Source organism: Mustela putorius, unplaced genomic scaffold (genome assembly GCF_011764305.1).
Source record: "Mustela putorius furo isolate JIRA1106 unplaced genomic scaffold, ASM1176430v1.1 tig00000731_pilon_pilon_pilon, whole genome shotgun sequence".
Taxonomy (NCBI): domain Eukaryota; kingdom Metazoa; phylum Chordata; class Mammalia; order Carnivora; family Mustelidae; genus Mustela; species Mustela putorius.
The window spans coordinates 2,855,358-2,882,469 of record NW_025421461.1 but is presented as its reverse complement, the minus strand read 5'-3'; the positions used below and the strand labels follow the sequence as shown (position 1 = coordinate 2,882,469).

Sequence of the window (27,112 nt, the reverse complement as noted above, 5' to 3'; positions counted from 1 at the left end):
ACCAGCCCTCTCTCCTATGGTCTGCACATCACAGCTTCTGTTTGCCATAGGGTTGGAGTCCAGGAACGTGGACGTGAGGAAGAGGACCGGACAGCCCCTTACTCTGAACCTGGGGTTCTGACATGAGTGATGCTGCTGACCTGGAGACTTCGGGGTCTTGCTTTAAAAGCAGGAGGATGCGCTCCGTGTTGATGAAGACGGCCCAGCATGGAAAGCAGCACAGCAGCAAGATGAGGATTCCTCTCTGAAGGATGATCCCCACGCGTTTTAGGTTCTTGCCGCCAAAGGACTCGAGAGAAGAAACACATAATGGTAAAGAATGCCACGGTGTGGGGCGTGTGGGTGGCTCAGTGAGTTAAGCCTCTGCCTTCAGCTCAAGTCATGATCAGAGTCCTGGGATCGAGTCCCACATTGGGCTCTCTGCTCAGCGGAAAGCCCGCTTCCCCCTCTCTCTGCCTGCCACTCCGCCTGCTTGTGCACTCTCTCGCTCTGGCAAGTAAATAAATAAAATCTTAAAAAAAAAAAAACTTAAAATTGACTTAAAAAAAAAAAAAGAATGCCATGGTGTGCTGAGAGCAATCTGGGAGAGGCACAGGGCAAGCTGCGTGTCTGGGACCAGGGAGGGGCACGGCAGCTGCCCCAGTGGCCTCCACAGTGAGACGGAGTCGATGGAAAAATGACATAACCTGCTGAAGTCTAGGAGGGACGAGGGTAGAGAAGCCAGAGCTGAGCAGCTGCTGGGTGGCCAGACCACGAAGCAGAGAGCCGTCCAGGGGAGGACAGGGCAGGCCCCAGTCAGAAGCAGACCCGACCCAGGCCGAGGGGCTGCAACCTCACAGTGGCCTTGCTGAGTCTGGGTCTCGTGGAGCTTTTCCCATGTTCCCTTTCCTTCAAGTAACCAGAATGATTGTCTCCTTCCACACCCAAAAAGTGGTCTACCTAAAAATACTGTACAAGAAGCAATAGAATCAAATTTTTTAAAAAAGCAATATAGGGGCGCCTGGGTGGCTCAGTGGGTTAAAGCCTCTGCCTTCAGCTCAGGTCATGATCTCAGGGACCTGAGATCAAGCCCCGCATTGGGCTCTCTGCTCAGCGGGAGCCTGCTTCCTCCTCTCTCTCTCTCTGCCTGCCTCTCTGCCTACTTGTGATCTCTGTAAAATAAATAAATAAAATATTTAAAAAAAATAAAAATAAAAATAAAAAAATAAAAAAGCAATATACATGACAAAGAATATTATAAAGGCAATGTGTGCACCTGCTTCATACCACGTTCTCCAAAACACATGGTTTAAAACCATGCAGATTTTAGAATGGTGTGGATGTGTGAGTGTACACAGATGGAAGTGTTTGTAGGACAGTCACCAAAAAGTTAATAGAGAGAACTCAGAAGATTAAATTTTAGTGATTTTTCCCCCATCTTGTTCAAATACTTTTCTAGGTAATCTGAAGTTTCTATATGTACTTGACCTTTAACTATCTTTTTATTTTATTTTTTATTAATTTTTTTTTTTTACAATCTTTTTAAAAGGCTATTTAAGGGGCGTCTGGGTGGTTAGTTGGTTGAGCGGCTGCCTTGGGCTCAGATCATGATCCAGGGTTCCTGGGATTGAATCCCACATCAGGCTTGGAGAGCCTGCTTCTCCCTCTGCTGCCCACCCCCCAAGCTTGTGCTCTCTCTCTGTGTCAAATAAATAAGATCTTTAAAAACTAAGAATAAAGGGATGCCTGGGTGGCTCAGTCATAAGTGTCTGCCTTAGGCTCGGGTCATGATCCCAGGCTCCTGGGATCGAGCCCTGAAACAGGCTCTCTGCTCAGTGGGGAGCCTGCTTCTCCCTCTGCCCTCCCCCCTGCTTTTGTGCATTCTCTCTCTCAAATAAATAAATATTTTAAAAAATAAAATAAAATAAAGAGGCTATTTAAAATCCAGGAAAGGGGCACCTGGGTGGCTCAGTGGGTTAAGCCTCTGCTTTCAGCTCAGGTCATGATCTCAGGGTCCTGGGACTGAGCCCCACATCAGGCTCTTTTCTCAGCAGGGAGCTTGCTTCCGCCTCTCTCTCCTGCCTCTCTGCCTACTTGTGATCTCTCTCTCTCTCTGTGAAATAAATAAATAAAATCTTTTTAAAAAATAAAAATCCAGGAAACAACGTGCTATTATGGAATACATTTACTAATACAGAAGAATGCCCATTATATATTGATAGATGGTGAAATAAGTCATAGATGTCTTTGTTTTTTAAAATATGAATAAAAATAAATGGTGCAAAAAAAGGACAAAAAACTAGCTTAAAATAAAAATTCACATCCTACACCATGCCAATCCAGAGCTAACTTGAACTTAAATTGCATTAATTCCTTTAGAGCCATGTCTGGCTTAGCCCATAGAAACCATCTCAGGACACCTTCATGCACAAATGGCCGCGGAGTTGCACAACAGCTCAGGAGACACCACATATGCCCAGTGCTGCTCCCTCCTTGGGACACAACCCTGTCCTCACTCTCCCAGGCATTGGGTTTGAAGGCAGGACCCATTTGTCATACATCCACCACCCATCTATCCACCACCCATCTATTCACTCATTCATCTACCAACCACCCAAACATCTATCCAACTGTCCATCCATCTACCCAACCATCTGTCCACAGCATCTACCCATCTCTGCCTGCTTCCCTGCCTTCCTGTCACTCATTCAACAAACTTCCAGGGTATAGAAAGCACAAGGCTGAACTTAGGGATTCCAAGACTGAATGGGATAAAGGCTCTCTCCCCAAGCATCTGGGATCCTATAGAGGAAACCACTATGCTTCTAAAGTAGGCAGGTGAGGGTGCCTGGGTGGCTCAGTGGGTTAAGCCTCTGCCTTCGGCTCAGGTCATGATCTCAGGGTCCTGGGATCAAGTCCTGCATCAGGCTCTCTGTTCGGCAAGGAGCCTGCTTCCTCCTCTCTCTCTGTCCCTGCCTTTCTGCCTACTTGTGATCTCACTCTGTCAAATAAATAAATAAAATCTTAAAAAACAAAAAAGTAGGTGGATGAGATGGAAGACAGACCCAGCATTGAAAGGCCTGGACCAGAATATGACTCTCCTTTGATTATGCTAGCACACCCAACCAGAATTCCCAATCCCATGACAGCCAGTGAGGACGGAGAGAAATGAACAGATTCTCTGCTAACATACGGAGATGGGAGATAAAGGATTCTGACTTGAGTGGAGGACAGTGTATTCTTGTGAGAGAAACAGTTCAGGTGGGAAAGTCTGATGAGTTTAGTTCTGGTCGAGCTGAGTTTGAGATGTCTGGAATGTGACCAACTTTCAAGCCTGGACCTCAGGAGACAGATGGGAGCAGGAGATGGACACGTGAGTCTTCAGCACCGGGCGAGGGAGGGCAGTTTTAGGGTAGGAGAGATCATAACAGGAAAGAAAAAGGAAAGCCCCACCTGAGCACAAAAGGAAGCTGACTCTCCTTATATCCAGTCACCAGCAGCATCGTATTTGACAAGTAAAAGCCACAGAGGAGACAGTCCCCTACATGGTCTCCCACAGGAAAGGTAATCGACCAAAACGGGTCCTCACCTGAGACATCAGAGTGTCGCAAGCGGAGGCCAAGCCAGTTCCCACGGAAATCCCAATGACATTCACCACCTGCAAGGAACAACATGGAGCTTGGGCCAGCACCCCAGGGACCAACGGGGACAGTGGCTCCCCCCACACCAAGGAATGAATATCTTCGAAGAACAAGCAGAAGGCTTTCTCCTTCAGGTCGAACGGCTGACTGTCAACTGTAAACAGAAATGCACCCTCTGACGAGAGGACCACAATCCCTTCATGTCGACCAGGGTGTCTTACCAACTAAGTTTTCTCCACACAGTGCCCGTTGCGACATCTCTGTGAAGAAGTGAGGTTGTGACCCGCAGCTGACAGCAAGGACTCTGGTCCTCGATGTGCGAGGCAAACCTGTCCTGAGCAGGTGCCACGAGCTTGCCACAAGTTCCAGAAAGCTGCAGCCATCCAGGTGGTGGCCTGAGGCCGGGAAGGCTGGTCCCGGGCTTTAATCCCTTAGTGAGGCACAGGGACTCGTTCTGGGTCACCCACTGGCTTCGGCCTCAGCCTGGGCCCCTGACAATGGAGGGCACAGCCCAACATGCTGTTTTGCAGTGGCCGGTGGGGGGTAGAGGGGAGCTGGAGGCCCTCGTTTTTATCTCCCGTCTCACCTTTAGCAGGGAGGTCGACCCCCCGTGAGTTAATTTCTTGACTGACCAAGGTCACAGACTCCAGCCCCCCAGGGAGTCGGTGACAGGCCACACACAGAGCAAGTTCCTGGGCCCTGGTCCAGGGCACAGCAGGAGACGCCCACACCAAGACACCCTGTGCTCTGCCTGCCAGTCCAGGGCAGCGTCAAGGTTTAAAACACCAAACACTCCTCGGCCTTCCAGGAAAAGACAGGGAAGCCTCCCTATCCCTCTTCCTGGAGGGCTCCGAGTCTCTCCCCAGGTCAGGGTCCTTGTCAGAGTCTGCCCTGACTCCCATCAAGGGCTGCTAACCCTAAGTTCTGATGTCACCCCCTCCCCATACAGTGACCACCTGTATGCTCAGCGGGTTCCAGACTTGCTCTGTATCTCCGTGACAAGCTATCCAGGACACCGTCTTCCACTTTACCAAAGGAGCTGAGAGACATTCCTCTGACTCGATATCAGAAAGGCCATCCTTCCCCCGAGTACAGGGCTCTTTAACATCTTGGGCATGCTGGGAATTTCTGGAAACTACCAGGGCGGGAGTCCAGAGTACGATTTGCACCTTCTTGGGTGCTGATCAATCCTAGCTGAGTCTTTTTCTATGCATGTTTCTCTATCCTACCAGCTATTTATTTATCCTTCTGTCTTGGAAGTATTTTTATAAACCAACTCAAACTTTTCAGGAAGCAAGATAAGGTATAAATAAATGTTCCCAGGGGGCGCCTGGCTGGCTCAGCTGGTAGAGTATGGGACTCTTGGTCTTGGGAGTCGTGAGTTTGAGCCTCACGTAAGGGGGAGAGATTACTTTTTAAAAAAAAATTTTTTTTAATGTTCTTTTATTTTAAAAAACAAGCACTTTGGGGCACCTGGGTGGCTTGGTCATTTAAGCCTCTGCCTTTGGCCCAGGTCACCATCACAGGATTCTGGGATCGAGCCCCGCATTAGGGTCTCTGCTCAGCTGGGAGCCTGCTTCTTCCTTGCCCTTCCTCCTAGTTGTGCTTTCTCTCTCTCTCCCTCTCTCTCTCCCTCTCAAATAAATAAATAAAACATTTTAAAAATAAATTTTTTTAAAAACACACTTTGATAAATCCTCTCATTCCACCAACAATTTTTCGTAAGGCAGAACATTTTTTAATGTATCCAGCTTTCATGAATAGTTGTGGGGTTTTTTTTAAGATTTTATTTATTTGACAGAGAGAGATAGTGAAAGAAGGAGCACAAGCAGAGAAAGTGGGAGAGGGAGGAGCAGGTTTCCCACCAAGCAGGGAGCCCAATGTGGGGCTCGATCCCAGGACCCTGGGATCAAGACCTGAGCCAAAGGCAGACGCTTAGTGACAGATCCACCAGGCGCCTCTCATGAATATTTTGATACTGGGCCTGCTGTCTTCTTAGCAATTAGTTATAGCTTAACAGCTGGTCAAAAACATAGTCTAACCACCCATTGCTTAAGGAAGGACAGGCACAGACCCCTTGACCTTGAACCTTAGCTACAGAAATTCCTCTTTTTGGAATACACCAACCTTCCCATATACCCTTTTCAGGCCTATTACCTGAATTTCAGGTTTCTTTTCTTTTCTTTTCTTTTAGATTTTATTTATTTATTTGACAGGCAGAGATCACAAGCAGGCAGAGAAGCAGGCAGAGAGAGAGGAAGGGAAGCAGGCTCCCCACTGAGCAGAGAGCCTGATTGCGGGCTCGATCCTAGGACCCTGGGATCTTGACCTGAGCCGAAGGCAGAGACTTTAACCCACTGAGCCATCTAGGGGTCCCGAATTTCAGGTTTCTATTCACCCTGTACCTATGAATTTTTTCTTCAAAACGTAAGAACTCTTCTTATGCTCTTATCATCAGGTGCTTCGGGATGGAAAAGTGTGAAAGAATAGCGCTGGGAAGGTCATGCCCAGGACATGCCCAGGTGAAGCCCAGCTCACAGTTCCCCGGAGCTATGTCCTTCTCTGAAATACCCACTTGGGCCAGATCTGAGCCAGGCACCAGGCTCAGCAAAGCTTAACATGAGCCGCCCAGTCGACAGGAGGGCATGCTAGGACATAGAACGTGGCAGAGCCCCAGAAGGACAGGCCCTACCTGGGGCTTCCAGGAAAGCTTTCTGCAGATGCCCCAAAGTCACATCTAGAAGCATACGCCCCAGCCTCCCACGCAAGTCGCAGAATGCAGTGGGCACCCATAGGCAGGATGCCCCGTGCCTGGATTTCACTGCCTGGTGCCAGGAGCAATGAAGGGGTTAAGCCAGGAGGTGCTTTGATTTTTTTTTTTTTTTTTAACAGCTGGGACTGGAGGAGGATGAGATGGGAGTCAGATCCAGAGGAGGGGCAGCCCAGGGCTGGCAGGTAGTGTGCAGACCAGGCCAGGACAGTGATAGCAGGAAACAGAAGATGAGGAGTCATTTTAAGAAATTCAGGACAGGAGCACCTGGGTGGCTCAGTGTGTTAAGCCTCTGCCTTCTTCGGCTCAGGTCATGATCCCAGGGTCCTGGGATCGAGCCCTGAGTGGGGCTCTCTGCTAAGCAGGGAGCCTGCTTCTCCCTCTCCCTCTGCCTGCCTCTCTGCCTACTTGTGATCTCTCTCTCTCTGTCAAATAAGTAAATAAAATCTTTTAAAAAAAAACAGAGGGGAGGGTCTAGGTACTCCCGGCGAAGATGGTCACTCGAGCTTCACACATTTTCTGAGTGTGAGGGAGTCCTGGCATATTCAAGCCGACGGATCCCGAGCCGGTTAGACACGGGAGGGGGCACGTTGGTCAGGGAGGGAGACACAAATCTGAGAGGCATCAATAAAGAGGAGGAAGGAGGGGAAGAGACAGAGGTACACCTGTCAGAGGGTGGCAGGAGATCCGAGGAGAGTCAGCAGAGGAAGCAGAGAGGAGGCCAGGGGTGGCAGGGAGGCCCGGTTAGGGCGAGGCCCCCGGAGAAGGCAGAACGGGATGTCACGGGCAACATTAGGGCACATGAAACAGAGTAGTGGAGAAATACAGGCCACCCCGCAAAGGGCAGAAAAGGAAATAAAGACCTAAGACTTTCTGGCAAAGAGCAGAAGTGGCTAGAGGCTGGACAGGGGGCTTGGCAGGCGGACGGGGGCTGGAGGTGGTTTTACAGAAAGGGAGAGACCTGGATACATTTATCCTAGTGCAGAGGGACCAAGTAAAGAGAAGAAATGGAAGAGGAAGGATGGTTCTGGAACACAGGTGGTCTTGAAGAGGGGAGTAATGGTGATCTGGTGTTGACGGGCAGACGAGGGGGTGTCAGGCATGGACTGACCGGCCCACAAACCTGGGAGGGAGAGAAGATGGAGGGACCACAGCATGGGAAGAGCCCACGAGGTCAAAGGCAGGTAGGTGTGGGGAACTGACGGCACAAGGATAAAACGTTGCCAACAGGAAAGTAAAGTTTAAAACATCTACAGGGGGTCTATGCTGTGGGACAAAATGTGTACTGTGTGAGCCCTGGAGTAGATCTGGGGGACCCTGGAAGCCAGTGAGATGGAGGGACACTGGGCCCACCCCACATCCAAGGAGATGAGCGCCCAGATGCTGGAGTGTTTGCTGAACACTGAAGAGACCCGGTTCTGGCCAGTGGATATCCTGACAGGGAAAAGTAGAAGATGTTGTACCTGGACGTAATGTTCAGACACGGGTATTGCAAAAAGACAGTCTATTCGATAAAGGGTATTGGGAAAGCTGGACAGCCACAGGCCAAAGAATGGGACTTACACTATACACAAAAAAATAACTCCAAATGGATTAAGGGCCTGAAAGCAAGACCTGAAGCCATCAGAGAGCTTGATGAAAACATAGGCAGTAAGCTCTTTGACATTGGTCCTGGTAATGATTTTTTGGATTTGATACCAAAAACAAAGGCAATAAAAGCCAAAACAAGCCAGTGGGACTACACCACACTCAAAAGCCTCTACCCCGTAAAGGAAACCACCAACAAAATGCAAAGCCAACCTACCGAATGGGAGAAAATATCTGCAAATCGTGTATCTGGTAAAGAGCTCATCTCGAAAGAGACGAAGAACACATCCAGCTCAACAGCAAAAGAACCCCAAACAACCTGATTAGAAACTGGGCAGAGGATCTGAATACAAATTTCTCCAAAGACATACGAAGGGACAATGAATGCTAGAAAAGATGCTCAACATCACTCATCCTCAAGAAAATGCAAATTAAAACCACGAGGAACTACCACAGCACATCTGTGAGAGTCTGGGACAGAAAATAACAAGTGTTGGAGAAGATGGGAAATCCTTGTGAACTATGGTAGGGGACGCCAACTGGTGCAGCTACCTGGGAAGACAGTAGGAAGGATCCTCGAAAACTTAAAAACAGAACTTCCATACTATCCCACAATCCCACTTCTGGGTTGTTTTCTTTTTTTTAAAGTTTTTATTTACTTACTTGACAGACAGAGATCACAAGTAGGCAGAGAGACAGGCAGAGAGAGAGGAAGCAGGCTCCCCACCAAGCAGGGAGCCCGATGCAGGGCTCGATCCCAGGACCCTGGGATCATGACCTGAGCCGAAAGCAGAGGCTTTAACCCACTGAGCCACCCAGGCGCCCCCAAATTCTGGGTATTTAACCAAAGGAAACAAAAACACTAACTCAAAAAGATATCTGCCCCCCCATGTTCACTGCTTATTCCTAAGCCAAGATAAGGAAACGACCCAAGTGTCCCCTGATGGATACACAAATAAAGAAAATGTGGTCCACACCCACGTGTGCGAGCTCCGATGCACAGTATAACTCAGCCATAAAAAAGAAAAAAATCTTGCCTTTTGTCATAACATGGATGAACCCTGAGGGCATTATGCCAAGTGAAATAAGCCACTCAAAGACAAATGCTATAGAATCTCACTTATATGTGAAATCTTAACTAAAGAAAACTAAACACATAGATACAAAGGGCAGACTGGGGATTATGAGAGACTGGGGGGTGGGCTGGGGGCCGAGGAGCTGGGTAAAGGCAGTCAAAGGGCATAAGGTTCCAGTGACAAAATATGTAAATGTGGGGATACAGTGTACAGCATAGTGGCTATAGTTAATAATATGTATTGCACGTTTGAAAGTTACTAAATCTTGGAAGATTTCATCATGTGGAAAAAAGTCTTATGTTTAGTGACAGATGTAACTAAACTTAGAAGGGTGATTATTTCGTACTATATACACATAACGAACTAATACATTATACACCTGTATGTCGATTATGACAGCTCAGTAAAAAAAATTAATTAAAATAAGTTTTTAAGAAAAGACACTGGGAAAGAAAAGTTTGGAAGCTGGAAGGTAGAACCCTACCCCCCCCACTGTGGGCCCCATGGAGAAACAGACAGAAAGTGTCCCTCCAAGTTCCCAGTAACAACCCAGTATTAATATCTGTTCACAGCCAACAGAATTACCAGGAGTTCAAGGTGTCTCAGGGGCCACAGTGACCTATGGGGGTAGGGGTCAAGTTCATCCTCTCCAGGGGACATAGTTAACAACCGGTCTATAAAGCTTCTCTGCTTTCTTGGCTCTTTCTAGAAGCCCCACGTAAACTTTGAAAGGAAGAGGAAATATCCCTTCATGTGAATTAGTTCCCTCAATGACAGACCTGTAAATAAAACGACTCATTCCACACAGTGAGGTCATCCCAGCCATAAAGCCACAGAGAAACTTCGGTGGTCCCGCCGGCAGACACCCACTTTCAGTGGGAGCGAAGGAGGCATTTTCTAAGACTGGGAGTCCACCTTGCCGTCACCCCTTGGAAGGATTCTTCACTTTCCCTGAAAGCCTGGATGAAAGGCAAGAGCGAGGCCCCTTTCCATTACATCACTAACAAAAACCCAGGGACAAAAGACCTCGAAGGAGGTGCCATTTCAACCCACGGCCCACAGGGAGCCACTATAGGACGAGTGTGAAATACTGCGCCCATTGCGAGCTGTGTAATTCGAACCAATGGCAGACAACCTACATTACCTCTAAGTTATTTGATTAGATTTTGTAACCGGGGGTGGGGGTGGGGGAGCAGTTCTGTACGTTTCCCCAGCACGATTTCTATCATTGCCACCAACTCCCTTTGATCCCTGGCGGGAGGGTTACCAATACGCGCGCACGCCTGGACACGACCTTCTTTCAAACCTACGGACAAAGCGAAGACAGGAACCCCAGGGTCAAGGTCCGACGGGGCAAGGGAAGACCTCCGCCGTCAGACAACGCCAGTTCCGTGGCTCCACCACAGGGTCGACCCCGAAGGACAGAGGCGAGGGAGGACGGACACCTACCGACACCGCGAGCGTGACGGCGTCCAGCTCGACTCTGCCCAGATGCCCGCAGAAGATGGAGCTGACGACGCTAATGAGGAAGATCATCAGCTGCGCCAGGAACTGCCGAGGGAAAAGGAAGGGGAGCGCGAGAGTGACGCCAAGCCGCGGGGGAGGCTCCGGGAGCGCCAGCAGCAGGCGCTGCGCTGCGCCCGGGCTGGGCCGCCGTCGGGGGTGGGGGGCGCGGGGCCACGGGGCCGTGCACTCACCACGGGGCCCGCGAGCGCCACCAGCGCGGCCGCCTCGCGTCGCACGTCGGGCGGCAGAGCGCCCCGCAGGCCCCGCAGGCAGACGCGCCAGCCTGGGACGTCGGGCGGCTGGGCGCTGTCCCGAGGGGCGATGGCGGCGGCGACTGTGGTGGCGGCGACAGTAGCGGCAGCGGCTGCGGTGGCGGCGGATGGGGGCTCCATGCTGGCGCGGGCAGTGGTGCCCGGAAGGCGGCGGTGGGCTGGGGGCCCTGGCCCCGCCCCGCCCCGCGCGGCCTGGGACCGTCCCACCTGCGCTCGCGGTCGGGGAGGGGGAGGGGGAGGCCGTGCCCCGACACCAGGGACGCCCCCGCCAACCGTCGCGGTCCGCAGACCCCCGGGAGCTAGGAGCGAGGACCCCGAGGGGCAGCACACAGTGCGAGGAGCTGGAGGCCGCGTGGAGTGGGGGGCTGGGGGCCTCGCGAGGACAAAGGAGGATGTGGGTCGTTACAGTGAAATGTGCGGAGGCGGGGGTTGGAGAGGGCGAATTCGTAATTCCACCCTGCGCTCCTCCGGAGCCCGCTGCTGCCCTTTCAGGTGACTCCTCCCTCTGCCTCGGGTTACGAGTGTGTTGAAGTATCCCTCGGGGGTGCGCTCCTCACAGGCAGGTTGGAACCGGGAGATAAGCCTCCCCACCCCCCATCCCGGGGGCTCCTACCGGAGGGCAGACTCCGTGAGAAGTCCCTAGAAGGCTAGGGAGTAGGAGTCCGGGGACCAAATGAAGAGGGTGTGTATGAACTTGCTAAGGAGAGCGTGGAGAGGGGATGTTGCCGGGCCCAACCTTCAGGGCCGCCTTTATCTTGGTCCCCACAAAGAAATGATCCTCTAGAAAGAAGCAAGCATTTTAGGTGGAAATGCCTTAAGGTGGCGCTGGGTAGTTTTCACTCTTGGTAGCAAACTTCAGATCTGGTCCACTATCTGTTCTCCCAGGGCAACGACCAGGCCTAGCTCTTTGTATCCATCCAAGCACCCAGTGTGCTGCGCTAAGGGGTGGGCCCCACCCCCAGAAGGCTGAGTCCTAAATTCTACGTGTCCACTGCTTAATCCAAGGCCACTATTGAGGTCTCGTGCCCTGCTTCCCCTGAGAGGAAAGAGCAATGGCTTGGATTGTCACAGCTCCAAAGACTTCCCTAACTATTCTCCAAGGCCCCAGGGGAAGAAGGGAACATTCACTGAAACCTCACCCTTTTGAGACAGAACTACACAAAACTTCCTGGATACACCATGCTTGCCACCAAAGCTGGGGTGCCTTTTTTTTTCTTTTAATATTTTATTTGACAGAGAGCCCAAGTGGGGGAGTGGCTGACAGAGGGAGTGAGAGAAGCAGGCTCCCTGCTTATTAGCTCCATGTGGATGTAGGGTTTGCTCTCAGGACCCTGGGATCACAACCTGAGCCAAAGGCAGATGCTTAACCAACTGAGCCACCCTGGTGCCCAGCTGGGGCAACTTCTTAAAGACAAAGACACAAACAGAAGATGAAAGGGGCCTGCCCAAGACTCAGCCTCACATCTCCTAGACCCCCCTCTTCATTTCTTCTACCTTCCAATTTAACAATCCCCCCCCGCCCCCTTCTATCAACATGAGAAACCATCTGACTTCTTCCTTTGCCTGAATGAGCTCTTCAAACCCTGTATTAAAATTTTAAACAAATTTTAACAAGTTTAACAAATTTAAAACAAATTCAAAATTAAAACATTTTAAGACAGGAAGCTTGCTCATCAATGCCCTCTGACTCCTTTCTGCTTAATCTACATCTTCTCCCCTTCTGGTTTCTCAAGCGACGCCACTGCTCACAGCTCCTGTGATCTAGATATTAACAAATGCCATTGGCCCGTTGCAGAATCACTGAAGGCACGAGGAAAGATATAGTGCAAAATATATTTTAAATAAGACAGTAGGAAACCTGAAGCACTCAGTACAAGGGTTTATATCTAAAGAAACATTCAGCATAACAAGTAACCAGCAAAGCTGTACATGAATGTAGTCAGTACACAGTGGTCCTTGGTTAAGACAATGGCACATAAATTGAATCATTGTCACTCTGAACTTTCCAACATTGTCTTGGACAGGAACATAATTTGTACCTTAGTTCCTTTTCCTCATGAGAAAACATAACTTGGAACTTGTAATTCTTCAAACCCATGAGCCCAGTTGAAACTAACTTAACTAAAAGCAAATTCCCACTGTGGGGCCTCTGCATTTTTTTGTCAGCTCAGAATTATCACTTGTCCTGACTCTCCCTCTCTCTTTTGCCTATCACTCAATTCTGACATACACTCTCACTAAAATCCCTACGATCAAGATCAAAATAACCCCCAGGAGCAGAAGCCCCCGCCACAGCACCAAATGTTTCCCAGTCAAGTCAGTCGTGTCCCTTGGCTGGGCCTGAACATCTTCTTGGTGCCTGTGCTGGTCCAACCAGGTCTCGTGTTTTCTCCTCACATCTCTCACTCTAATTCCTCCATGGCTCCCGGGGCCCCCTGAAGGGAAAAAGAAACTTAGTTAGCAGTCCAAAAGGATTTTTTTCCCCCTAGGTATACAAGATGCCATATAGAGGAGCCTGGGTGGCTCAATGGGTTACGCCTCTGCTTTCGGCTCAGGTCATGATCTCAGGGTCCTGGGATCGCACGCTACATCCGGCTCCTTGCTCAGCAGGGAGCCTGCTTCCCCCTCTCCCTCTGCCTGCCTCTCTGCCTAATTGTGATCCCTCTCCATCAAATAAATAAATAAAATCTTAAAAAAAAAAAAAGATACCATATATACATGTTACTCATCAGAGGCAAGTTTACTCAGGAAGAAGTTGCTACCTTGGATACATAAAAGAAATTCCATTTCAGAGTCCCTCTCCGCTCACTCACCCACAAACTCTGACTGGATCCGACTGTTGTCGGCCTGGGTCTTCTAGGGAGCTCGCCCCCCACCCCACAAGAACTAGAGAAATACGTGGCCTCTCGAAGTGAAGGTTCATAGGGGAAGTTTTCAGGGAGCCAACACTCGTCTAATGAGCAGTCCCAAAGGAGAACAAGGCCAACAGAGGAGAAAATAACCAAAGAAAGAATCCAAGGGCATCCCCAGAACTGAAGAGAGATGTGGATCGAGTCAGAAGGCCTACTGAGCATCCCCCGGGATAGTGACAGATGTATGTCGTCTTCCCACACTCCCTGAGGGAAGAATAAAAGCAGTTAACCTAACAGAACAAGAATAAGATGAGCAGAGCGCCTGGGTGGTTCCGTGGGTTAAGCCTCTGCCTTAAGCTCAGGTCATGATCCCAGGGTTCTGGGATCGAGCCCCGACTCAGGCTCTCTGCTCAGTGGGGAGCCTGCTTCCTCCTCTCTCTCTGCGCCTGTCTCTATGCCTACTTGTGATCTCTCTCTGTGTCAGATAAATAAATAAAATCTTTAAAAAAAATCAAAATAAATTTAAAAATAAATAAATAAAAAATAAGATGGGCATCAGACCTCTTAGTAAGCATAATGGGTATAAGTTGTGAGAGAAAGGAATTTCAGAGTAACACCAGCTCTCACTCTCACAAGATGCTTTCTCCTGGTGGGGGTGGTGGGCTTCTCCCTCTCCCTTAGCCCCTACCCCCTCCTCATGCTCTCTCTCAAATAATCTTTTTTAAAAAATGTGTTTTCTCCACATCAGGCATCGTTCTCAGCCCTTCACATGTACGAAGCTCACTTGCCTCTCAAGACAGCAGCATGAGGTACTAGGAAGTATTGGTACTCTGCTTTTATAAATGGCAGACAGGAGAAAACTTGGACCAGCCATTCTCTGAAGACAGTTACAAAAGCTGGACAAGATAAGTGAAAAGTATCATCTTGAAGATGTCAAGAGTGCTTACCAAGGTAATGAAAAGTCGTCAGGGCAAGATCTAGGGGAAGCTGGAGACCCAGAGTTGGGAGCCAGCCTTTGGAGCCTCTTTGGACCTGAGAGTTCTCCATCGGGATGGACCAATGCTTTCGGGAGTTCAGTCCCTACCCAGGTAAACCCCTCTGACTTCAGGTTGGATCTCAAGGGCTGCATCCAAGACTTAAGGACGGACCAGAAGCCAACCAGCCCTCACCCCAGTTGCCGCCAAGTCAGCTGGATGGGCTAGGAGTCTGGGTTGTTTCAACCGCCCTGCGCTGCTGGTAACCCTAAGAGTTTGACAGAACCAAAGGAAAATCCTCTCTGAAGACCGAAATCGTCGTTGGCCTCCAATTACTTCTACCCACAGTGTTCAAATACAAGATCAGGAACCAGGCACATAGGGGACACTATGTGAAAACTAGTGGGAGCTGTAATTCACCAGCCACTGAGTTCAAAGGGGTTCAGTTAGAAAGCAGCAAGGAACAAGTCTGAGTCCATGACTCAATGCCTGAGGAACTGGGAATAGAGGGGGGTTTACTAATGGGACAGAAGGAAAACGATACCTACAGTTGCACCCTGCTCCCCAGAAACAAAAGTTAAAAACAATAATCTGGGGGTGCCTGGGTGGCTCAGTGGGTTGGACCTCTGCCTTCAGCTTGGGTCATGATCTCAGGGTCCTGGGATCAAGTCCCTCATCAGGCTCTCTGCTCAACAGGGAGGCTGCTTCTCCCTCTCCCTCTGCCTGCCTCTCTGCCTACTTGTTCTCTCTGTCAAATAAATAAATATTAAAAAAAAAAAAACAATCATCTGTTTAAAGCCCACCTATGTGTTGGCCTGGGGAATGGGGGAACCCCACGAACATAAACTTACTCATGTCAGTCTCCAAGATAAGGGTCCCAACACAGGATCAAGCATTAGAAATGCCTTTGAGATGCTTACATCCAAGGCATGGATGACCAGAAGCCTCGAACCATCTAGAGCAGTGTATTAATATCCGGAATGCAAAGCAAACAAACTTCCAAGTCTGTTGACCTCAAATTGGTGTGACTTTATCATTTATCATTTACTGCCCGAGTTCAGGGGGCACTCACGGCAGCCAATCTGTTTGTGTCCCACTGACAGCCCCTTCCAGGACCACCCGGAGAGAGACCTATTCCCAGAGCCAAGGCAGTTTTCCATACCTGGGTCCTGGCAGGCAGCTGCAGGCTCATCCTGGACCATGTTCAGTCTCAAATTGGCATGGATCTGAGCCTAGAAGATGAAACTCCAAGTAAATTCACAAGGCTTTATTTACCATACTGTTAGGAAACTGACTTGACCACTCCGCTTAGAAAAAACCAAGCCATTTTCTTTAACTGACATGAGATTGGAGCTTCTCTAGTTTACAAGTACGTAATCATCTTTCTGAATGATTGACATGGGGTCTCTGGGTGGGAGAAGGACGGATGGAAAAGCATAACATCAAGGGGAAAGCAGGGCCCGACATCATAGAATCCGTTCCTTTCCCTTCCCTTTATCTCTTAACCTACCATCTATTTTCAGACCCACACTGACCCTAGCAAGTTGGAGAGAGAGAGACACGCAGGTATCCTCATGAAATATTTTGGGATCATAAAAAACAGTATCAGGATGAATTTGCTGGCTTCCCACTGTCCCGCCAGTTCCAGATCTTGTCCTGAAATTGGTTTTCTGGGCACAAGGCTGGTAGCTTACTATAGGACACAAGGAAGAACGGAACCCCTATTTTTTAATTCACTGACTAAAACAAAGGGGAATGGATAAATGGATAAGATCCAGGGTCATCTGGCCCTTTGCATCCGAATTAAATGCAGCTAAAACAATAAAGTAGCATTGGTGATAAAGGGGGAAAGGCCCTTTCAAAATGAGAGAGAGAGAGTGCCTGAGCTGATTTTGTTTTCTAGGACAGGAATTTTTACCCGGCCAGCAACGAGCACAGTTACCTCTTCACAAGCTTTTTTCCAATTTAGCCAACCAATAAAGCCAAGAAAACACAGAGATTGTGTGATGGAACAAATGATGATCCCCAACCACAGACCTAGAAGTGAAAATATGTAATAGAGGTTAATTCACTGGAAAACCAGGCGTCCCTGGGGAGTAAGCTGGTCCCCTGTCACTTCTGAGAATCCGCTTTCATGACCCCGGGGTGGAACCCACAGTGAGACACAGACCTTGCTCGTGCTCCCTCCTTTGGTTCCCAGAAGGTTCTGGGAGGCCCAGGGCAAGTCACTGCCCAGGCCTTCTGGATCTCAGAACTGACATTCAGAGCCTTTTTTGGTCTTTGGGAGCCTAACTATTAAGAGAAGCACTAATTATAAGGAGAAGAGGTTCCCAGGACAATCTATTTCCTACTTCTAAGAGCACGGTACTTCCAAACAGCTATGTTCTATTTTCCTCAGCTAACATGTTCAAAATGCAAAAGACAGTATCTGCCTTGTACATTCCCTCCTTTGGTGCTTCCTACAGGCCCTCACTGGCTCTGGGCACAGACTTCCAGAGCTCCCAGGATAGGGTTGTCCGCAGAGAGAGAGAGGACCACACCAAAGGAGAGGCTGAGTGGAAATGTAAAATGGGAAGGGCCACATGGATCCCAAGATCCCATCACACTCCACCTAGAAAACCCACACCGGACACAGAGGGAAGCCCCAAGCAAGGAGGGTTTCTTTAGTCAACAGTGAAAAAGTGAATATACCAACGGGCAACTGTCAGACCATAGGCAAAACAGAACACTGATCCATAGCCTACAGCAACACTGATCCATAGCCTACAGCAACCCATCGCTCTGCCTGCCTCTGGGTCTCTTTGCTTTTCGCATCGGGTTGGTTTTTATTTCCACAGCCCATTATGGAGGCCCCGCAAGACCTGGCCTATGCTACCAAATATCATGGACGCCAGCATTCAACCAGATGTGGGACCCGCAGAGGCCCCTTGTGCCTTTCTGCACGTGGCGCATGCAGTCCAAGGGAACGTGGTAAGTTGGGGCCAGGTCCACAACCCAGTCTCTATAGTGACTGCCTTGGCTGTATCTTCATTGGTTTGGTGCCTGGGTACCGTTGCTTACCATGTGTTTGACATCCTTGATGGAATTGGGGTTCCTTTTCATCCCTTTTGCTGTGCTCTGTGCTCTTTTTGTGGTGCTGGTCAAGTATTGTCACAGAAGGAGAATTAGAAGCCAGGGCATGGCCTGTTACATGTGTCTATCCCCTAGACCTGTGAGTTTGTGGTTCTCACCCAATGGGCACCCATTTGGACCAGTTCTTGCTACAGGTTACCCCAAGAACCAGACAAGGCTCTCCTGTTGCAGTTTCGGGTCCTGAGAACTTGGCTTTGATCCAGAGAGCATTTTCCGCCCACCCGTGCCACCTGCCGTTCTGGAGTCTAAGAAAGTGCTGATGTGTCCCCACTGCTGCCCTTCCGTCTCCTTACATCCGTGAGAAAGTGAAAACTGAAATTGGAGCCCTCATATGAAAACAGAACCTGATATGAAAAATAGCCCTTTCGCCAAACGACAACACCTGGCAGAACATTTGGAAAGGACTTTGGGACAAAAATGAGACGAGACCCAAAGTAAACGAGGAGCCCCACAGAGAGACAGCTGGGGAACCTAACCCCTACTCTCCCCACCCCCCAGCCAGCCACCTACTACAAGAACACTGGTAGACATCGCAAAGAGAAGGATGCTAAGAAAGATAAACCAAGACAAGGCAGAGTCTCTCATTTCAGATCAGTAAGAGTCCTCAAGGAGGCCAAAAGCACTCATTAGACCCTCCAGGGGAATAAACTGTAAATATAGGCGGTCATTCTCTTCAACGCCCGGTGGACACCTGCTACCCTTGCCCACCTTCAGCCTCAGCCTCCATGTACCACACAGGTGGCTGGTATTCCAAATACGCCACAGGTTTTCCCAATCTCCCAGTCTTGAACTGGGACCCTTGAACCCTCGACTAAGAAACACTCCTTCCTGCATGTGATTACCAGCCCTGTGGAATGTCACAGGCAGAGACTGACTTTGCAGACAGAATTATGGTATCAAAGGCACAGCAGAGGGAACCAGGTCTAGAGGTCCCAGACAACTCTTTTTTTTTTTTTTAAGATTTTATTTATTTATTTGACAAAGAGAGCTCACAAATAGACAGAGAGGCAGGCGGGGGGTGGGGGGACAGGCTCCCCGCTGAGCAGAGCCCAATGTGGGGCTCGATCCCAGGACCCTGGGATCATGACCCGAGCCGAAAGCAGAGGCTTTAACCTACTAAACCACCCAGGCGCCCCATCAGATGACTCTTTTATTCATAATCAAGTCGGGGCTGCTCCGGATAGATCTCGCCTTCTCTATCGTGTTGGATGGTGGGTTCCAGACAAGGAACTTGACCCTGTACCTGACACTCCACGGCCTTGATATCCTACTGACAGAGCCAAGTAATTGCAGCAAGATGCATAAAAGTTCAGATCGCTCCTACTAAATTCTCCCTAACCTTCCTCAGCATCCCTTCAAGGCCAGCAAAGGGAATCAAACCCAGAGCTGAAAGTCTTAGCCAGAGGTCTTCTCATTCCCCAGATGGGCCCTTGTAGCTGCCACGAAAAAAAAAATTGGGCACCTGGGTGGCTCTGTTGGTTAAGCGACTGCCTTCAGCTCAGGTCATGATTTCAGGGTCCTGGGATCTAGTCCCACATCGGGCTCTCTGCTCAGCAGGGAGCCTGCTTCCCTCTCTCCTCTCTGCCTGCCGCTCTGCCAACTTGTGACCTCTCTGTCAAATAAATAGATAAACCAAATCTAAAAAAAAAAAAAAAAATCAAATGAATGAGGCTATTGATTTACGCAAGACTCAGGGTCATCAACAAAATTGTGATCCCTCACTTGCGGCTAATACTTAACCCAATACCGTCCTGACATCAATTCTGCCTGAAGCCACTTGCTACAACAAGGTGGGTCTTTGGTCTGCCTTGTGCAGCTGCCTCTACACCGGGACAGCCAACAACTCTTTGCTTTCGCTGCAGAGGACAACAGTGGGTCTGAAAGTCAGGCCCCCTCCTATTTTTCTCAGCATCTCCATCAAGAACCGTAAACATCTAAATTTCCCTTGTGATTCCGATCTCCTACATTTAGCACCAGAGCTCCTGCCTTGTGCAGAAAATGAGGAAGCCCGTCTTACAAATCCTGTTTTCTGGTTCATGGCCTTGGCACAAAAGGGACCTCGTTTCAAAAGCAAAGTCACGATTTTGCCAGAACACAGCTCATTTAGGGTCTGACCTCAGTCTGGGATTTCTAGGCTTAGCTGGATATTATAGACAACGAGTGTCAAATTTCCTTGAGATCGCAATCCGTCTTTATGAACTGACGAAGTCGATAGGGATAGACCCTCTGCTCAGGAGGCCCCAGGTTTCTGGAATCTGACGAAGACTCCTCAACCACCTCCTTCAAGCCCAGGCATCCCTAACTACCCAAAACCCCATTTTGTCAGTTTGCTCCTGAGCCATCTGGATAAGCCCCTGGGGTTTTAACTCAACCTCTCAGGTTCAGGCAACAGGTTCTCTATGCATTAAAAACTTCTGATGCCCGAGTTCTAGGCTACCCCCCAAATCCCACCCCAGATCCCACTGCTGGGAACACACAGCATTCTTCAGCCAGTGGATTAACAGAATCTTCCAAGATTCTGTTGCTGCGTGTCCCCTCCTCTCCCACTACTCTTCACCCCAACGGCCTAAGAGTCCTGTCACTCTCCGAAACTCCCAGAAGGGGAGCCTGGTGGCTGTCTTCCCTGTGCCAGGGAACTCTCTGTACCTCACTCAGCTTTATCTGAGAGCCCTCTTGACGACTCTGACCTAATGTTATTCGCTGGTGAGTCGTACCTTTGCTCGGGAGCTGGAGGTTATTGGCCAGGATGTGCTAGCCCTAGTGTGAGCTCTCCTTCGGACCACAGTCCTCCCCCTGCAATCAGCCCAGACAACGGACCCCGTTGTGCTTCCTAAAGCCGCCATAGACCAGAGAGGGAACATCTGTGCGGGCAGCCCATTCACACCTTTGGAAAAGCAGCCGCTGGTTTGGGGGTGCTTGGGAAACAGAACGGATTGCTCTCTTGTGCTGGAACCCCCATCACAGATGGACAGCAAATTAAGGAGCTTTTTTTTTTTTTTTAGATTTATTTATTTGAGAGAGAGAAACATGAGCAGGAGGGACAGAGGGAGAGGGAGAGAGAAGCCCAAGTGAGCTCCGCATTGAGTGCAGAGTCAGATGTGGGGCTCGATCTCACAACCCTGAGAACAAGAACCAAGACCAAGAGTTGGGAGCTTAAGCAACTGTACCACTGAGGCACCCTGACAAGCTTTTAAATACACTCCTATTACCCAGACAGGAGGCTGTTCTAAAGCCGTGGCCCCGGTCAGACAAGAAAATGTGGGCGCTGTAGGAAACGTTCCCATATCATTGATGCCAAAAAGCGACTTTAACCAGGTTCTGGTCCTATCTGAGGCCCCAGAAGATCAGTCTCTGGAGGGTTCAAAGAGGCCATCATAAAACATCAACATTACGAGATGCCTGGGTAAATCAGTCAGTTAGACGTCTGCCATCGGCTCAGGTCATGATCCTGGGGTCCTGGAATCGAGTCCCACATGGGGCTCCCTGCTCAGCACAGAGCCTGCTTCTCTCTCTTCAACTTCCCCCGTGTTTGTGCTCCCTCTCTTGCTATCTCTGTCACAAATAAATAAATAAAATCTTAAATAAATTTAGTAATAAAACTTATTTTATTACTAAATTACTAAAACGGTGTCTCATTCTAGGATAGACTGAAGCATGTCCTTGCTGAAAAGCTCCAACCTCACCATCACTAAAAAGATGCTTGATTTTTTGTTTCCAACCTGAGACATTCCAAGTTTTTTATCAAGTGACTGAGACACACCCACTACGGGAACCATATAAAGAAACTCTGTAAGATATTGCCCCCATTCAAAAACGATCCTGTCCTCCTCACCCACCATGGGTGGGAAAAGTCCTGGAAAAGGAGAAAAGACTAATGTCCTCCTTGAACTGAAATTAGCAAAACTTTGAGCAACACTTGAGCTCCCTTGGCCAAAGGTACTCCCTATAGTCTTTGCACACCATATACAACAGACAGTCACCACTCGCAGGGACACATCAGCTGCCTCTATGAATTCAGAACTGGAAGGCCTATGTCTAGGGATTTCAGCCAACACCAGACTGACCAGACTGACCAGACTGACTGGCTACATGCCAAATCTTACCAGGGTCCTACTGCCGACGCTTAAGCCTGCCTTTCCCACATCTTCCTAAATAACTTCTTCATCATCTTTAGCCAGGAGATTTCATCTACTGGAAGAGACAGCAGAGGGAAACTGCTCCTGAACCTTGTTAGAAGGGACCCTATCAGGGCTTTTGAGTCTGGCTGACTGCATTTTCTCCCAAGTCTGGAATGTTTCTGTGCAGCCATTCTCCTAGGGGGTGACCACCATGATGGACACCATCAAGGGGCTCGAGAAGATCTTGCAATACAGTGGACCATGAGATGACTTTATAATCCCAAGTGGTAAAGATCTGGCTCTCCAGCCTTCCCTGAATTCCCTGAGTTTCTAGTTTTCCTTGAAAAGAGACTGAGGCACTGAATACACAGACAATGGCCACACCATGTATCAGAGAACTATGACCCCCCAACCTGTAGCAACATATCCAGGAAACCCCCCATCTACGATAAGCATCCCAAAAGTGAGCCTGCTACCATCAGTCTCACGGGAAGCTAGACTTCTATCTCTAGGATTATTGCACCGAGCTCAACAATAACTTCCATAACTGTTGACCCCAAATGGCCAGGATGCCATCAGTAACTGACAGCTTCTTCCATTTCTGTCTCTGCTTCCAGCTTAGGGCCAAGCAGAGAAAACCAAAGCTGCATCCCGCCTGATCAGCCACACAGGACCCCCCACTTCGGTTAGCCCACATCTTTCCCAGGCCACCGGCGTCCATCAGGGTCCACCTGACACTTTCCTGTTCTCCACCATGAAGCTCTCTCACTCCTCGGCCTGCCTTGGGGTCTCTGCCAAAACTCTAGTGATGGTGGTCAAGTCCCCTGCTGGGGCAAGCTCAGAATAAACAACTTTTGCTTTTCCCATTTGGCTGGTCTCGGTTTATCTCCACAGCCTTCCAGATCTCAATAAGGGAGAGGTGGCTAGACAGGGTTTACAGGTTCCAGTGGCCAGACTTGGTGCATAGTTTACAGATCTGCTCCTTGATACCAGCAGTCACACCCATGTCACATGTTTCAGGAGTGATCAGCCCAATATTTAGAAGAGTAAAGTTGATAGCCACCTGCCATTCCTATAATGGACTAATAAAAGCAAATACAGGGGCGCCTGGGTGGCTCAGTGGGTTAAAGCCTCTGCCTTCGGCTCAGGTCATGGTCCCAGGATCCTGGGATCAAGCCCCGCATTTGGGCTCTCTGCTAGGCAGGGAGCCTGCTTCCTCCTTTCTCTCTGCCTACCTCTCTGCCTACTTGTGATCTCTGTCAAATAAAGAAACAAAATCTTTAAAAATATATATATATGCATATACATATATGCTTTCTCGTTCAAATCCAGTGTTCCCGATCCATAAAAACTACCAGCTTACTCTAATCACCCTAAACAGAAAATAACCAGATATCTCTACCTAATTTGAAAGTGATGGGTTACATTTCCAGGAAATTCATTATATACCATTTAAAAGATTGATTGGATTCAAGGTAGGAAGCCCAAAATAAGGTGTGTGTCAGAATCCCCCAGGAATGTATGTATTTGAAAAGCCTCCCTAGGGGATCAAGATGGGGACTTCCTGATTTGTGGGAGCTGCCTGTGAGGGTATTAAGGGTAACTGGTGTGATGCTCGCCATTGCATATCCTACCAATGGTGACACAGTATTTGAAATCCGAGTTAGTTTTATACTTTTTTTATTTTCTGGAAGAGGCGAGTGGCAGGGACTAACTACAGTCTCCTCACAGAGCACTCACCTGCCCAGAGCTCCCAACATTTCTTAAATTGAGATATAACAATTAGTTTCAAGAGTGTGACATCATGATTCAATATTCGTATATATCACAGAACGATCACAATAAATCTCAGTACCTTTCTCCACACATAGTTAGAAAGTTCTTTTTCTGAGGATGAGAACTTTTGAGACCTCCCTCTGTAACCTTCAAACGTGCAATACAGTATTACTAACTATAGCCACCATACTACACATTCCAGCAACAAACTTTGTAACTGGAATTTTCTACCATAGCACTTCCCTTAAGTGAGTCTTCACTCCCTTGACTCTGCACATACTAGGTAGGCTTTTGTCAAATGAGCAAGTGAGCCTCGTCCAGCACTGGGAACATGTGTAGATCTGTGTTTTTATTTCTCTTAAATTTATTTTCTTATTTTTGTTTTGTTAGATCCGTACTTTTAAGAAGATTTTTCCAATATTGCCCTTAGCTTTGCCACCAGCAAATCCAAAATACGAGTAATGCCAGAAACTCAGCTAAGTCATTTTCGGCACCACGATGAAAGTCCAGTGAACTTTGCATTGGCAACTCCAATCTTGGAACATCTCCCCTATTTTTTATTAAAATATTATTGACCTTGAGAACAACAGGCAGTGTAATGGGATGGGGAGGTCACTCAAGATATCAGGATGACTTCTCACCACTCGGGGCCTGCCAAGTACTGATGGGTAAATAAGTCTCTCACTATTTCACCCAAAGATAATGTGTCCGGGTTTTAACAGAATCTTCTATAAACTGCCAATGTATTCCAAATTATTATTTTAGAAATCAAAGCTGAGCAGTTTTCTGTTTCCCTACTCTTTTAAAGGTCAGCTCTGGTCATTCCAGACCCTGTGGACTAAGTTCTTTCCTCCCCAGGTGGTAAGGTGATTAGAGTCCCCTGCTTTCTGTGATGTTTACACACATCCCACCCATGCCCTTTGGCGGGGGGGGGATGCCTGGAAGACACACGGCTTAAGGCAGGAGATGGAAGGTGCAGAATGGCCATGAAGGTGACCTCCAGAGCGCAGATCCAGGTCCGGCATGGGCTAAGCCACAGCGGGCATGATCTAGAACGTATACACCCACCATACCACGTATGTTGTCAGGAGTTCTATTAAGAATCACAGCAGGGCTGATCCCTGGCTTCTCCTGCCTCACACCACACAACTCCAATAGGGCCAATTTATAATGGCTTCAGCTCACCCCCAGGGTCCCACCATAAAAGGACTGTCACCAAAGGACAGGACTGGGGCCACCAAAGGTACACTTCTGAATGCTTTTTCAGCCCTCCTGCTGTCACCAGCTTGGAAGAAGTGAGAACTTGATGACACAGGACAGGGAGAGGAGGCAGAAAGGTCACCCGGCTCCACTCAAGTACGTCAGTGTGGAAAAGGGCCCAGCGGGGTAGGAGGGGCATGAACTTCCAAAGCCAAGTCTCCCAAAAAAGCTACAGTTCCAGAGGTCATTTCCGGGGCCCGTGAGTGAGAGACCCACCTGCCCGTGGTGAAGGCTTACCAACCACTCCCATTCTGGCTGCAAACATCAGCGAAATCCCGATGGGGAGACCAATCAAATAATACCCAATGGTGTTGACAATGGCCCCAGCCTTCTGGTTACCGCTCCCCCGAAGAATGCCTCCACCTGTGCACTGTAGGCAGAAACCATCCGTTGGTGAGAACGTTCCCCAAAGTCTTCGGAAAGACTAGCCATCCCCGAGCACGCCCAGTCCCCAAAAGACTCAGACTTAAAAATCCATCATCATGGACCAGTTTCTTTGTCAAGTGAATACGCTAAAAATATTCAGTATCACCTACCTGCCCCCCAACCCCAGCCGCTCTTCTCTGCTTAAATTTACCACCAACAGAAGGTACATTTAGATCATAAAGTTGCTTAAAGGAGTATCGCAGGACGTGGATGGCTTAGTCGGTTAAGCGTCTGCCTTTGGCTCAGGGCATGATCCCAGGGTCCTGGGATTGAGTCCTTCATTGGGCTCTCTGCTCAGCGGGGAGTCTTCTCTCGCTCTCTTTCTCTCTGCCACTGCCCACCCCCCACTGGTGAGCTTGCTCTCTCAAATATAAGTAAGTAAAATCTTTTAAAAAAATAAAGGGAATATTGAAGAATACTTACAGCCAGAGCTTCAAATAGATGGGAAACAGCAGAGATCGGAATCACCTTAGCCACTAGAGCAATGATTTCTCTGTTAGGAAAAGAAAGCACATGGTGATCGAAGGAGACAGACACGTGGGAAAAACCAGACTACTTGATTCAGGTGAGAGCACTTGGCTTCCACATACAACTGAACTGGCTTGTGCATTCCAGCCAACACCCAATTTGGGACAATCCTTCTGTTTCTTGGCCCACAGAGGAAACCAACCCAAGTCGATGCATCGCATGACTTGTAGAAGAAATATCTAGTCCAGTCAGCCAAGGCAGACAGTTCAATGATTTGGTACTCCACTGCCCCCACAAAGAAAATTTGGTTTATAGTGCCATCCTTCTTTTAACATGATTCCATGTATATCTCTCCATGTGTCTGGAGAAACCACATGGAGTGGTTAAGTTTCTCCATGTGGAACCAAGGTAGGCAAATTATAAAGGCTATGGGTATAGTTTACGGAATTATCCACAGTTCCTAGAAATCGTCCCTAACCTCTACAGCTAGAGACTTTAATTTTAATGCCCACAGTTAAGGAGAAACTAGAAAATGTTGCCCCTGACCCAGGGAGGCAAAAATAAATCTGTAATACTTTCAAGTGATTAACAAATAAGCCTAGAATATTGTCTAGCAATAAATATTTGTTGAATGAATTAAACAAACAAACAAGAAATCCAGCACAGACCATGACAATCGCTCCCCTGCCCCTCCAAAAAAAGGACAGAAACACAGTTCTTTTCTTCAAATTGAGTTTTATTTTCGGAATATGCAACAGTTAAGAGGAATCAAACAATATGAAAAGGATATCGAGAAAAATCTTACTTCCGCTCTGTTCCCAGCCCACCCATTACCACCACCTCCCCCAAGATGAGGCAACAACAGTCCTTGGTACTGTTCTTATTTGTCCCTGTCCAGATACAAATGCACACTCTTATCTGCCCCTTCCAGCCTCCATCATTTCATGTTCTAGCATTCTCTACACGGTGTTCCCCAACTTGATTTATCTACCTGATAGATTATATTCACTTCCACAGTCTACCAACTGTATTATCTTTTATGTGCTGCTGAATGTGGTCCACAATATATTTTTCTGGATTATAAGACAGAAGTTAATAAGTGAGATTTTGTCTGCAACTTTCTTTTTCTCTTGTACAAACTCTGTCAGATTTTGGTACCGATATTCTACTTTTGCTTAGTCCTAAACAGAGTGTGGAAATTTTCCTTTTTCTGGTCTCTGAAACAGTTCGACAGCATTGGAGTTACATTTTGAAGGTTCTATAAAATTCTCCTTT

The 27,112-nt window shown here is 48.5% G+C and overlaps 2 protein-coding genes across 3 annotated transcripts in view; both read right to left on the bottom strand.

The window, feature by feature from the left end:
• The window catches only part of LOC101677661 (multidrug and toxin extrusion protein 2), a 67,361-nt gene extending 56,250 nt beyond the window's left edge, over positions 1-11,111 (bottom strand). The window contains exons 1-4 of one of the 2 annotated variants that reach the window (XM_004776566.3): positions 10,751-11,111; positions 10,503-10,604; positions 3,569-3,637; positions 141-289 (exon numbers count right to left, since the gene is read on the bottom strand). In XM_004776566.3, the coding sequence (XP_004776623.1) occupies positions 141-289; positions 3,569-3,637; positions 10,503-10,604; positions 10,751-10,951 (521 nt within the window). In that variant the 5' untranslated portion in view covers positions 10,952-11,111. Of the gene's footprint in view, positions 1-140; positions 290-3,568; positions 3,638-10,502; positions 10,682-10,750 lie in introns of those variants that run through there. The other variant, XM_004776568.3, reaches the window with a different exon arrangement.
• Positions 11,112-12,508: 1,397 nt separating this feature from the next.
• Positions 12,509-27,112, bottom strand: part of LOC101678362 (multidrug and toxin extrusion protein 1) — a 35,339-nt gene continuing 20,735 nt past the window's right edge. The window contains exons 13-17 of the mRNA XM_004776570.3: positions 25,793-25,862; positions 25,181-25,313; positions 16,600-16,694; positions 15,820-15,889; positions 12,509-13,266 (exon numbers count right to left, since the gene is read on the bottom strand). Of these exons, the coding sequence (XP_004776627.2) occupies positions 13,043-13,266; positions 15,820-15,889; positions 16,600-16,694; positions 25,181-25,313; positions 25,793-25,862 (592 nt within the window). The 3' untranslated portion in view covers positions 12,509-13,042. The remainder of the gene's footprint in view (positions 13,267-15,819; positions 15,890-16,599; positions 16,695-25,180; positions 25,314-25,792; positions 25,863-27,112) is intronic.